The 11,618-nt window shown below is 52.3% G+C and overlaps 1 protein-coding gene across 1 annotated transcript in view; it reads right to left on the bottom strand.

Annotated features, from left to right (window-relative positions):
- GRK1 (G protein-coupled receptor kinase 1) overlaps window positions 1-4,540 on the bottom strand; it is a 15,950-nt gene extending 11,410 nt beyond the window's left edge. The window contains exons 1-2 of the mRNA XM_034665534.1: window positions 3,192-4,540; window positions 1,445-1,572 (exon numbers count right to left, since the gene is read on the bottom strand). Coding sequence (XP_034521425.1) covers window positions 1,445-1,572; window positions 3,192-3,890 — 827 coding nt within the window. The 5' untranslated portion in view covers window positions 3,891-4,540. The remainder of the gene's footprint in view (window positions 1-1,444; window positions 1,573-3,191) is intronic.
- Between the last annotated feature and the right edge of the window lie 7,078 nt (window positions 4,541-11,618).

Below are 11,618 nucleotides of genomic sequence, written 5' to 3'. Positions count from 1 at the left end.
GGACGGCGGGGTGTAGTCTGGTGCGGTACGGGACGGCGGGGTGTAGTACGGTGCCGTACGGGACGGCGGGGTGTAGTACGGTGCCGTACGGGTCGGCGGGGTGTAGTGTGGTGCGGTACGGGACGGCGGGGTGTAGTGTGGTGCGGTACGGGACAGCGGGGTGTAGTGTGGTGCGGTACGGGACAGCGGGGTGTAGTGTGGTGCGGTACGGGACGGCGGGGTGTAGTCTGGTGCGGTACGGGACGGCGGGGTGTAGTACGGTGCCGTACGGGACGGCGGGGTGTAGTACGGTGCCGTACGGGTCGGCGGGGTGTAGCGTGGTGCGGTACGGGACGGCGGGGTGTAGTGTGGTGCGGTACGGGACAGCGGGGTGTAGTGTGGTGCGGTACGGGACAGCGGGGTGTAGTACGGTGCCGTACGGGACAGCGGGGTGTAGCGTGGTGCGGTACGGGACAGCATGTGTAGCACGGTGCGACACAGGACAGTGTGTGCGCTCAGCATACTGCCGTGTATGGTCGTGTAAGACGGTGCAGTTCAGGACAGTGTCATGACCATCTCTGCTCTCTTTAAGTCACGTTGTGTGCCTTCCTACTCTCTTCTCTCCTCTTCCACGTGGCCTCACATGGGTTCCTTAGTCAAGGCCTCAGAATTCCTACCTGGAAAACGGGCCCAGAAACACCTGACAGAGATTCAGTGGAGATCAATCCAGCGGGGAGAATGGAGGCAGAGGGCTTACACATAACACCAACAGCAGCGGCCCCGTTTGTGTGACGTGTGACACTCGTTCAGCTGTCGTACACGTATTAACGTATCCCCCACAACGCCCTGAGAACACCGATATTATTCTTTATCCCCGTCTTACAGACCAGCACACGGAGGCAAGAGTGGTCTGATCGCCTAGGTTTCCCCATGGAGAGCCAGTGGTCTGACTTCCCCCAGGAGCCCCAGGCAGGGCCCTCAGACCTCCAGCAAATCCAGGCACCAGATCCACTGACAGCAAAGCCATGGTTCCCAAAGTTGGCCACGTTGCGTTTCCAGCTCTGCCATCACCCCCAAGAGCAGGCTGTAATGCAATGTCCCCAACTGGGCCCCCAGCCACCCTTCATTCATCTGCCCACCCACCTGGCACTGTCCCCTGGCACCTCAGGCTCCTGCCGCCTCCACCCCCGCATGGCCACACAAACCCCAGGTCCGCAGGGACTCAAGGTCCACCAGCAACCAGAGAGCCACGGGCCTCCTCCCCTCCCTGTGGCCCTGCATTTCAGTGGGACTAGGGACACACCAGCTCGAGTGTCAGCATCCCGGGGACAGCAGAGCATGTGGATGGGGGCCCAGGGCTTCTCCTTAGTGTCACCATATTCTCTGTACATGTGGGCAGCCCCTGGGCCCCAGAGACCCTTTCCAAGCTTGACGGCTCAAACCCCCAGCCCCAGCCCCCATGTACCTTATGTCGCCTCCGTTCATGACGGTCATCACCAGACAGAGGTCAGTTTTGGTTTCAAACGCGTAGGCCAGAGAGACTATAAACCTGCTGTGTACCTTCGCTAGAATCTTCTTCTCTACCATAGCACCCTGAAAAGCAAGATGTCAAGTCAGTACCCAGGTTTAAGCAGGACAGCGATGTCACCGAAAAGACCAAGTCCCACACACCAGAAAACAGAGTTGCGAAGGTACTTGAAGCAGCTTGCATAGAGCAGCTGCAAATAACTTACATCCCAGAGACCAAATCAGTCGTGCAACGGTGGGCGTGTGCAGAGGACTCCAGGCTTCCTGGGGCCTCCAGCAAGGGGCCAGGAGTCAGGCCGCCAGCCGTAATAAGACCGTGTGAGGATCCAGCACATCCCTGTTCAGAGCCGACCCTCCTTCCGGTCCCTCCTAACACCTGACCAGCAGGTGCAACCCCAGACCAGGTCCTCCTGCCAGGCCCCTGGAGCGGACAGCCAGGGACCCGCCCGCATCTGTCCATTTTCTGTCTTTAACACCTCCTGATGTCCATTTAACTTGTGTTTAAAGCTGTGTTTGGGTAAGGAAGGTAGAACTCCTTTGGGAAGGTGGAACTCCTGGTGCTGCGGAAGGCCCTTCTGCACCCACGCCGCGGGGCAGAAGACACTGTGGGTCAAGACGACACGTGGACAGCTGCAAGGGGCGCCTGCTTGCCCCCACAGCCCCAAGGCGACAGCACTATCAAGAAACCCTGGGGTGGGCATGCGTGACGCTGCTGTTTACCCCAAAAGCGGCATTTGCGCCGTGTGGCAGGAAAGGACGGAGCCACGTGGGAGGGGGGAGCCCCTATGATATAGCAGCTTTTGCTGTCCTGCCTAATGGGAGTCTGACCCCGGCCGGGGAGAGCTGACCCCACGCAGTAGCGCTCCGCGCCTCGGCTCACGCCGGCCCAGGGAAAACGTGGCGGATGCTGCCAGGCCTGGCTAGACCCCAGTGTGCCCTCCATCACAGCACAAGCCAGCGCCCGGAGAGCTCCAGAAAGCCGCAGTAAAGAATCGACAGCTCCCCCAACCCGCCCCCCTATTCCCCGGTGGGGGTGATAACACAAAGGAGGCTGGTGGGAGGAGCTCCTGGGGGCTCAGTCGGTTGAGCGACCCAGTCAGCTCATGATCTCGGGGTCGTGGGATTGAGCCCCGCGTCGGGCTCTGTGCTCAGCGCAGAGCCTGCTTCAGGCTCTCCCTTGCTCGGCCCCCCTCCCCCGCTCACGCACTCGCTCTCTCTCTCTCTCTCTCCAGTAAATCTTCAGGAGCACCGGGGCGGCTCAGTCAGTGAAGTGTCTGCTTCAGCTCAGGTCATGGCCCCGGGGTCCTGGGATGGAGCCCTGCGTCTAAACAGGGAACCTGCTTCCCCCTCTGCCCCTCCCCCACTCGAGCATGCTTTCTCTCTGAAATAAAATGTTTAAAAATAAAAAAAATAAAATACGTCTCTGAAAAAAAAGCTAGTGGCTGGCAGGTCGTGTGGTCCTGCCCACAGCAACGAACACAGAGGCCACCTCCGAGGAGGGGTCACGGCAAACCCCGCGCGCGCGCAGAGCCCGGCAGGGGCGGCAGAGCTGCGGACTGCCCCCTCGATGCCCCTCGGGCCAGATCGCCGGCTCGGGACGAGGAGCCAGCCCATGACGGGTGCCGTGCGGGGCTGGACCTGGCCCCTAACGGTCCTCCCCGCACCGTGAGCGGCCCGCTGCCCACCTGGTACCCCTTCCTTTTCTTGAGTCTCTTCTTGTTGAGCTTTTTGCATGCATATAGCTTGCCGGTGGCCTTCATCTGGCAGGCGGACACCTCCCCAAAGCCACCTTTCCCCAGGACCCTGAAGTCCAGGAACCAGTCCTCCCCCGTAGGCCGGGCCTCCAGCCACTTCCACTGCAGGAACCGCTGGAAGTACAGACTGTCCAGGTACTCCCGGAAGGGCGCCTGGCTCAGGTGCACCAGGGTGGCTTGCAGCAGGGGCTGGAAGAGCCCGTCCCCGCTCGCCACGGGCCCCTCCCGGGCCTTCGCAACCGTCCCCTCGTCCAGGAAGCTGCAGAAGAGCTTGGCCTGCGGGTCCAGGTACTCAGCCAGGATGGCCCGGGCCTTCTGTGGCCGGAGGTCGTCATCCGCTGTGTCGTAGTCTTCGATGTCCTTCCAGAGCTCCAGAGCCGGCACGTGCCTCTCGTCAGCCCCCAGGAACTGCTGGAACAGCCGCTTGCCGATGGGCTGCTCTGAGCACACACTCGGGAACGCCAGGTCCAGGCTCTCCCGGAGGCCCTCACACTTGGACAGCGGGGGCAACTTGAGCCTGGCCAGGTACTTCCTGTCCCGAGAAGATGGGCCACTGCTCCCGTCGAAGCTGCCCCGGGCGGCGATGAAGGCCGAGTTGGCCACCACCGTCTCCAGGGAACCGAAATCCATCCTGGCACTGGCCTCCTGCCGCGTCAGTCACGAGAGGCCTGACCCGCCACCCCAGACCCGTGCCCCCTGCCCTCCCCAGACAGCAGGCGTCCCAGCAGGTGCGAGGGTGACTGGGGGCCGCACCGGGAGCCCAGGGAACCCAGCTGACACAGCTCTGGCCAAATCCCAGCCCGGGGTCACAGAGCAGGTGCCAGAAAAAGACAATCCCCTAAGCTGCTTCCAGGAGGATTAGACGGCCCCTCCTCCCTGCCGCTTCTTCCTCAGGGCCCGGCAGGAAGGACAAACTCCAGACCCCAAAGTGCCTCAGTGACGCTGCCCCCAGTCAGGCCCCCAGCCCCGGGCACACAGGCCACCTGCTTGTTCCCTTGCAGGAGTTGGAGGACAGACGGAAGGCAGAGGGGCCAGGGAGAAACCCCGACCCCATAAAGATGGCTGGGAGCTTTCCCACAATATTTCATTTTGTCTTAAATAGCAAGTGGGAGGAAAAACAGCTGATAACAGGAATTCAGAGAGAAAAAAACCCACAGTGAGCAGCATCCTGGGGTGTCTGAGGGTGAAACCACTGGCAGGGGACTGGTTAGTATGGAGGGACTTGGCCTGACACTGACAGTAGCCTGCCCTCAGGTCACCTGCCCGCACTGGGGACCTAAGGTAACCCCAGCACCTGCCAAGGGATCAACTCCACATCAGCTCCCTCCCCTCTCCTGGGCTGTGCCAGCAAAGCAGAAATGCCCTAGAGAAGCTTCAGGTGAGGTTGGGACTAAAGCAGGAGACCTCCAGCTACACCCAGGGCAGAGGCCCCAAACAGACAGAAACAGGACCGAGAGAGAGTGAGGAGGCCAGGGACACACCTGGGAGACACACCTACGGGACCTAGGTGGGGACACACCTGGGGGACCCACCTGGGAGGCATACCTGGGGGACCCACCTGGGGGACACACACCTGGGGTGCACACCTGGGTCGCACACCTGGGTCACACACCTGGGGTGCACACCTGGATCACACACCTGGGGGACCCACCTGGGGGACACACACCTGGGGTGCACACCTGGGGATGCCAGGACCAACAGAAATGTCAGATTCACACACGCATGGTCCTGTCTAGTAGACAGCAGGTACTCAGTAAATGTGTGGGGAAGAGAAGGAAGTGAAGGAGGTTGGCTATAAAGAGGGGAGGAAGTGAGAGGTTACAGAAACAAGAACGCGGGAGCCAGAAACGGGGGAGGACCAGCCCACCCCGTGCTGGGAGGCGGGGAGGTTCTGAAGGTGGGTGTGGGCAGAAGGCAGGGCAGGCCGAGGGCGAACTTGCTGCATGAGCCCCCGCAGCCCCCTCCTTAAGCGCTTCCTGCCTACCCGTCCGGGGTCACAGGACAGTGGCTGGGGTTTGCTGCAGCCTCTACCAGTGCTTCGTGTGCCCTCAGCCCGTGCTTCCCAGCCGTGCCCGCCACCCCAGTCGCGCAGAGATCTTGCCCAAACAAAGACTGCTTCAGCAGCGGGCCGCGACTGTGCATCTGTCCTGAGCTGCCTGGGGACGCGGTGGGCACGTCGCTGTGGTCGGTGCTGGTCCGGTCCCTCCACCAACACCAAGTCTGTCTCCATTACTGTGTGTAATACCTGCAACAGATGACGGGCCTCGGCACCGAGTGGATGGCGTCGTCAACTTTACTGCTCTTTTTCAAAAATAATTTTCAAAACACATTTCTCAAAACTATTCAGACTACGGAAGAAAATATTCCACTTCCTTTGCCTTCCTATATAAATGTTACGGAAGTCTTATCTGTATCTACACGGAAACATCTTGCTGGACCCGTGCACCAGCCTGGGGAGAACCAGTATCTTCAGTATGCTGAGTCGTCCAGCCTGTGAGCACAACCGGGCTTCCTTTCCTGGGACCCCCCCGCCCCCACTGCTGTCCTCACCAACATGCAGCTTTCAGCATACGAGTCCTAGACGTGTTCTGTTGGATTAACACCTAAATATTCCTTTTTGTTTTGAGCAATTGCCAATGGTATTGTATTTTTAATTTTGGTATGCATGTGTTCATTGCTAATAAATGACATAGTTGACTTGGGGGCCTTAATCTTGTGTCCTCTGCCTTGCCGAACTCACTTGTTCCAGATTTTTGGCAGTCTTGGGCATTATATACACGTATAACCCTGTCATCTGAAAATGGGGAGTTTCGTTTCTTCCTTTCTAGTCTGTATGCCTATTCTTTCCTTGCTTTTTCCACTAGCTGGGAAATCCAGCGCGAGGTTGACTCAGAGAGGTGAGAGCAGAAATCCATGTCTCATTCTCAGTCATGGGGTAGACACATCCATCCTTCAGCACTGGATAGGATGCTGGCTTGCAGAGATTCCGCCAACGCTTTTAATCAAGTTTCTGTCTATTCCTAGCCTGCTGATCACTTTTATCATAAATGGATTCTGAATTTTATCGAGTGCTTTTTCCGCATCAGCTGATATGATCACATGATTTTTCTTCTTTAGCTTAAGTCAGGTATTACACTGATTGATTTGTGAGTATTCAACCAGCTCTGCGTCTCTACAACATATCCCTCTCGGTCATGGTGTTTAATGCTTTTTATTTTTTAAAATTTATTCATTTATTTGAGAGAGAGAGAGAGAGCGAGCGAGAGAGAGCACGATGGGGAGAGGGAGAGAGACTCTCAAGCAGACTCCCCACTGAGTGCAGAGCTGACGCGGGGCTCAACCCCAGGACCATGAGATCAGGACCTGAGCCAAAACCAAGTCTCAGACGCCCAGCTGACTTCACCACTCAGCTGCCCATTTAATGCTTTTTATACATTCTCGTACTCAATTTGCCAATCGTTGGTTAAGGATTTTTGTGGCTATATTTGTGAGGGATTTGACCTGTAGGTTTTGTTGCTGTTGTTTGTGCGGTCTTTGTCTGGTTTGGTGAAAGGTGTCCTGGCCTCATAAATCAGTCGGGGAAGTTCCCTTCTATTTCCCAAAGGACACAGGGCACAATCCGTGCTCTTCATGACATGTTTGGTAGAATTCTCCAGTGAAACCATCAGGTCCTGGAGGGTTTTTTTGAGAAGATTTTAAATTACAAATTCAATTTCCTTAATAGTTATAAGGCTATTCAAATTATCTATTTCAAACTGGACAAGTTGTGTTTTTTGAAGAAGAAGCCAATTTCATCGAAGTTGTCGAGTTTATGTGTATAAAACTGTGTGTGGCATTTCCCTTTTTTATGCCTAGAGGGTCTGTAGTGATATTTCATTTTTAATTTGATTATGTCTTTTCTCTTGCTATACGTTTGTCAATTTTATTGACTTTTCAAAGAACCAGCTCTTTCACTGATTTTCCCTTTGCTTTTGTTTTTAATTTCATTGATTTCTGTTCTTATCTTTTATTTTTTCCTTCTACTTGCTACCCCCCCCCTTTTCTAAGTTTTCCAAGTGGGAACTTAGATTATTAACTTGAGACTTTCTCTTGGAATGCATGCACTTAGAACTGCAAACTCTCCTTCGAACACTGCTCTGGCTACATCCCATGAACTGTGATGTTTTACGTTTTTCATCAGTCCTCCATATTTCTTTTCTAATTACCCTCAAGACTCCCTTTTGACTTACGAATTATTTGAAGTGTATTGTTTAGTTTTCACGCATTTGGAGATCCTCCTGTTGTCCGTTATTAGTTTCTAGTTGGATTGTGTCGTGGTTGAACACACTCTACTTGATTTCGACTCCCTTGAATTTGTTGGGCTTCATTTTATGGCCCATGATATGGTCCACCCTGGTATATGTTCCAAGGTCACTTAAAAAGAAATTGTATTCTGCTGTGCTTGGGTGGGGTGTTCAACAAATGTCAACGGCATCCTGTTGGTTGACAATATTGTTGAGTGCTTCTATTTCCACGCTGATTTTCTATTTCGCTATTCTACCAATTGTTGAGAGAGAAGTGTTGAAGCCCATAACCAAGATCGTGGATTTGTCTATTTCTACTTTCAGTTTTATTAGTCTGCTCCACATATTCTGCAGCTCTGTTGTTTGGTGCATACACATTGAGGGTTGCTTTATCTTCTTGGTGGATGGACTCTTTATCATTATACAATCTCTGTCTCTTGTAATTTTCTCTGCTGTGAAGTCTATATGATATTAATTTAACCATACATGCTTCATTTGATTAGTATTTGCATGACGTATCTTTTTCCATTCTTTCCTATTCAACCTACCTATATCATCCTATTGGAGATGAGTTTTTTGTAGATAGCTTATAGTTGGCTCATGTTTTTAAATCTATTGTCAGTTTTTTGACTGGTGTATTTACAGCATTTACATTTAATGTTACTGTTGCTCAAGTCTGCCATTTTTTTTTTGTCTTTCATTTGTTTTCTTTTTCCACTTTTCCCGTGGGTTACTTGAACATTTTTTAGAATTCAATTTTGATTTATCTATAGTATTTTTGAGTGTATCTCTTTATGTAGATTTTTATTGGTTGCTGTTGGTATCATATATACATGACCTATCACATTCTATTGCTATCATCTTTTTAAAGATTTATTTAGGGGTGCCTGGGTGGCTCAGTTGTTAAGCGTCTGCCTTGGGCTCAGGGCGTGATCCCAGCATTGTGGAATCGAGCCCCACATCAGGCTCCCTCCTCCGCTGGGAGCCTGCTTCTTCCTCTCCCACTCCCCCTGCTTGTGTTCCCTCTCTCGCTGGCTGTCTGTCAAAAAAATAAAATCTTAAAAAATAATAAAAAATAAAGATTTATGTATTTATTTGAGACAGCACATGCACATGAGTGGGGGGAGGGACAGAGGGAGAGAATCATCAGGCAGACTCCCCACCGAGCACTGAGCCCTCCCTACGTGGGGCTCAACTGCTATCATTTTATCAGATCAAGTAAAGTGCAGAAATATACCTCCTTTTATCCTTCCTTGTTTATATTATTTCATTTACTTACATTTAGAATATCAAGCAATGCTATGATTTTTCCTTCAACCATCGAACATAGTTTAGAAAATTCAAGAAGAAAAGAAAGCTTATAGCATTTACCCATATTTTGCTCACCGTATTATTTCTTCCTTCCTGATCCTCCAATATTCCTTCTTTTAACATTGTCTTTCTGTTTTGAGCACTTCCTTTAGACATCCTTTTAGGATAAATCTACTGGTGACAAATTGCCTTCTTTTTCTTGTCCTTCATCTGAGAATGTTGGGGCCCCCTTTGTTCCTGAAGGGTATTTGTGCTGGATCCGGGATCTGGTGACTGGTCTCTTCTCTCAGCATTTAAAGACATTCTGCAGCTCCTTCTGATTCTGGCTCCCGATGAGTCATCTTCTGTAACTCAAATGGTATTTCTCTGGATGCTTTCTCGATTTGGGGTGTATGCTTTCTATTTTCAAAAGTTTAATGACGATGCATCTTGGATTTTGGAAGAGTTATATTGTTTGGGTTTCAGTCAACTTCTTGAACTCGCAGGTTTATGTCATTTGCCACGTTTGGGGAGTTTCCAGCCCTGCCCTTTCTTCTCTCCTCGCAGAACTCTGACAACACGGATGTCACGTCTTCCTTATAGTCGTCCAGACCCCTGAGGCACTGCAGTTTTTTCTGAATCTACTTCCTACTGTTTAGATCAGATCTATTGTTTTTTTTCCACATCACTGACTCCTTCCTCTGTCCCCTCCCGTATGTCTTTGAATCCATTTGCTGAGCTTCTCATTTTCATTGTTTTTTGAATCTAAAATTTCCATTGGTTCTTCTCCGTATCTTCTATTTCTTTCCTTAAACTTTCTCTTTCTTGAGCCCTTTTTTTCTTCCTTTTGTTTCAAGCATGTTTATAATTGCTCACTCAAGTATTTTGATCATAACTGCCTTAAAATCTGATTCCAACAACCCTGCCACCTTGATATCAGTGTCTGTTGTCTTAATTCATTTTGAAATCTTCCTGGTTCTTGGTCTGATGCATGATAATCAGCTGAAACCTGGACGTTTTCCTATTATATAATCCTTCCGGTTTAGCTGGCTTCTCTGACTCTACTCCAGCAGCAGGAGGGGGTGGGCCCCACCTCATTACTGCCAGGCTGGGGAGAAGTCCGGGCTCCCCACATTGCCTGGAGCCTGCTCCTTACGGGGCATCTGTCCTCCGTCCTCGGAGCACGCTCTGCAGGAGGCTGCCCTCTCCCGGCCTCTCCTCCCCACGGGGAGGTCATGGTGATAACATGTGTGCAGTTCAGCACATACTTTCACGTGCTTCCACGAAATGTGGAAGATTTCACTCAATGACTTTCAGAAAGAATTCACATCATACTCAATTCAAGGGCATCTAGACTTTCCAGACAAGGGTGGCATTCATTCTGCAGGCAACATTCGCTGCACTGTATCTTCAGGCCCCAGCAACTGGGGTCCAAGGCCCACAGACTGTGGGCAATCAGACTGCAGCCCCATGCCACTCGGGGTCTTACCGACCTAAAATTCCAAGGTTGTGAATGAAAACAGTGTTACAGAAAACACACAGAATTGGCTCATTAAAGACTTACAAACAAGTCCAAACTAAAATGGGCTATTCCCTCTGAATCTTCAGGTGCCTGTTTTGCTAAAAACCCTAAATCATCCTAAAGAAAATAAGGCAGAATTATAAGAGCATTGTCCTTTTTTCTTCTTCCCAAAGAAATCTTCAAATTTGGCTACCCGGTCCTTCAGAAGGAAAACCCAGATGTGACAAAAAACTAAGTTCTAGGTCTCTGTCTACAACACCCGTATTTTCATCAGGCTTTGACTCAGATCTTTGTGAAAAGACTCTGTGGCACGTTACATTTACCTAACTGCAGAGATAGGCGCCCTGGTGAGCAGATGTCGCGGGGCAGCTAAATGAACTGCCAAGGTCTCTTGGATCTCGTCATGCATCAAGATGGTCTAGGGGGCCTGCAGCTGTCTGGGCACTCAGGCCGTCTGGCAGGTCAGCTCCCTCAGAAGCTTGGCGGTGAGACAGGTGTCGGAAGCATCCGAGGAAACCCAGCAGATGCGGATGTGCTGCCAGGCCAAGCGTGCCACGCCTGGACACTGCCGCGGCCCTAAAGCCAGCAGCACAGCTCTCCAGGAGCCCCTGGGCCCTCTGGGTCAGAACTGCATTTCAAGATGCCAGGCACTGGTGTGCTCTCCATTTTAGAAAGTACCTCTAGACTGTATGATTCGTGAATTCCTCATAGATGCAAAGCAGTCCCCAAGGGCCCCAGCCCCGCCCCAACAACCGATCTCAGAGGACTGCACCCTCATCACCTAGGCATCAGGAGTGACGGGAGGTGAAGGTGGGAACCCTCTGAACCCTCTTGTCTAGGACAGAGCCTCTGGCCCCTTTCACACGTGGCTTTGTCGTCACGGCCAGATGTGTTGCCCAGCAAGTGAAAACCCGCAGGAACGACAGTGGTGGGAGCCCCCTGGGTCGCCACCCCCCATCAGCTCAGAACAGGTCCATCTCGGGCACAGAGCCAGGGTTGGACCCAGGCCTGTCCTCACTCACCGTGCACTCCTGAGGAACTGCCCCTGCGGCAAAGTCCTTCTCCTTGGTCGGTATCAGGACAGACAAGGACGTGGCCAAGGGCATCCCGCAAGGAGGGGCATCTGATAGCCACTGTGTTTGGATAGCAAGGTGTGATCAACGACGCCTGGAGCCAGTCCCCACAGTGCCTTTGCCCTCCAGAGGAGGGGACTATAAAACCCAGAAGCAGCTCTCTCCTCTCGGGCTGAGTGTGGGCAGCACC

Source organism: Ailuropoda melanoleuca, chromosome 7, assembly GCF_002007445.2.
Source record: "Ailuropoda melanoleuca isolate Jingjing chromosome 7, ASM200744v2, whole genome shotgun sequence".
NCBI classification, from domain to species: domain Eukaryota; kingdom Metazoa; phylum Chordata; class Mammalia; order Carnivora; family Ursidae; genus Ailuropoda; species Ailuropoda melanoleuca.
This window is presented reverse-complemented; position numbering and strand designations above follow the sequence as displayed.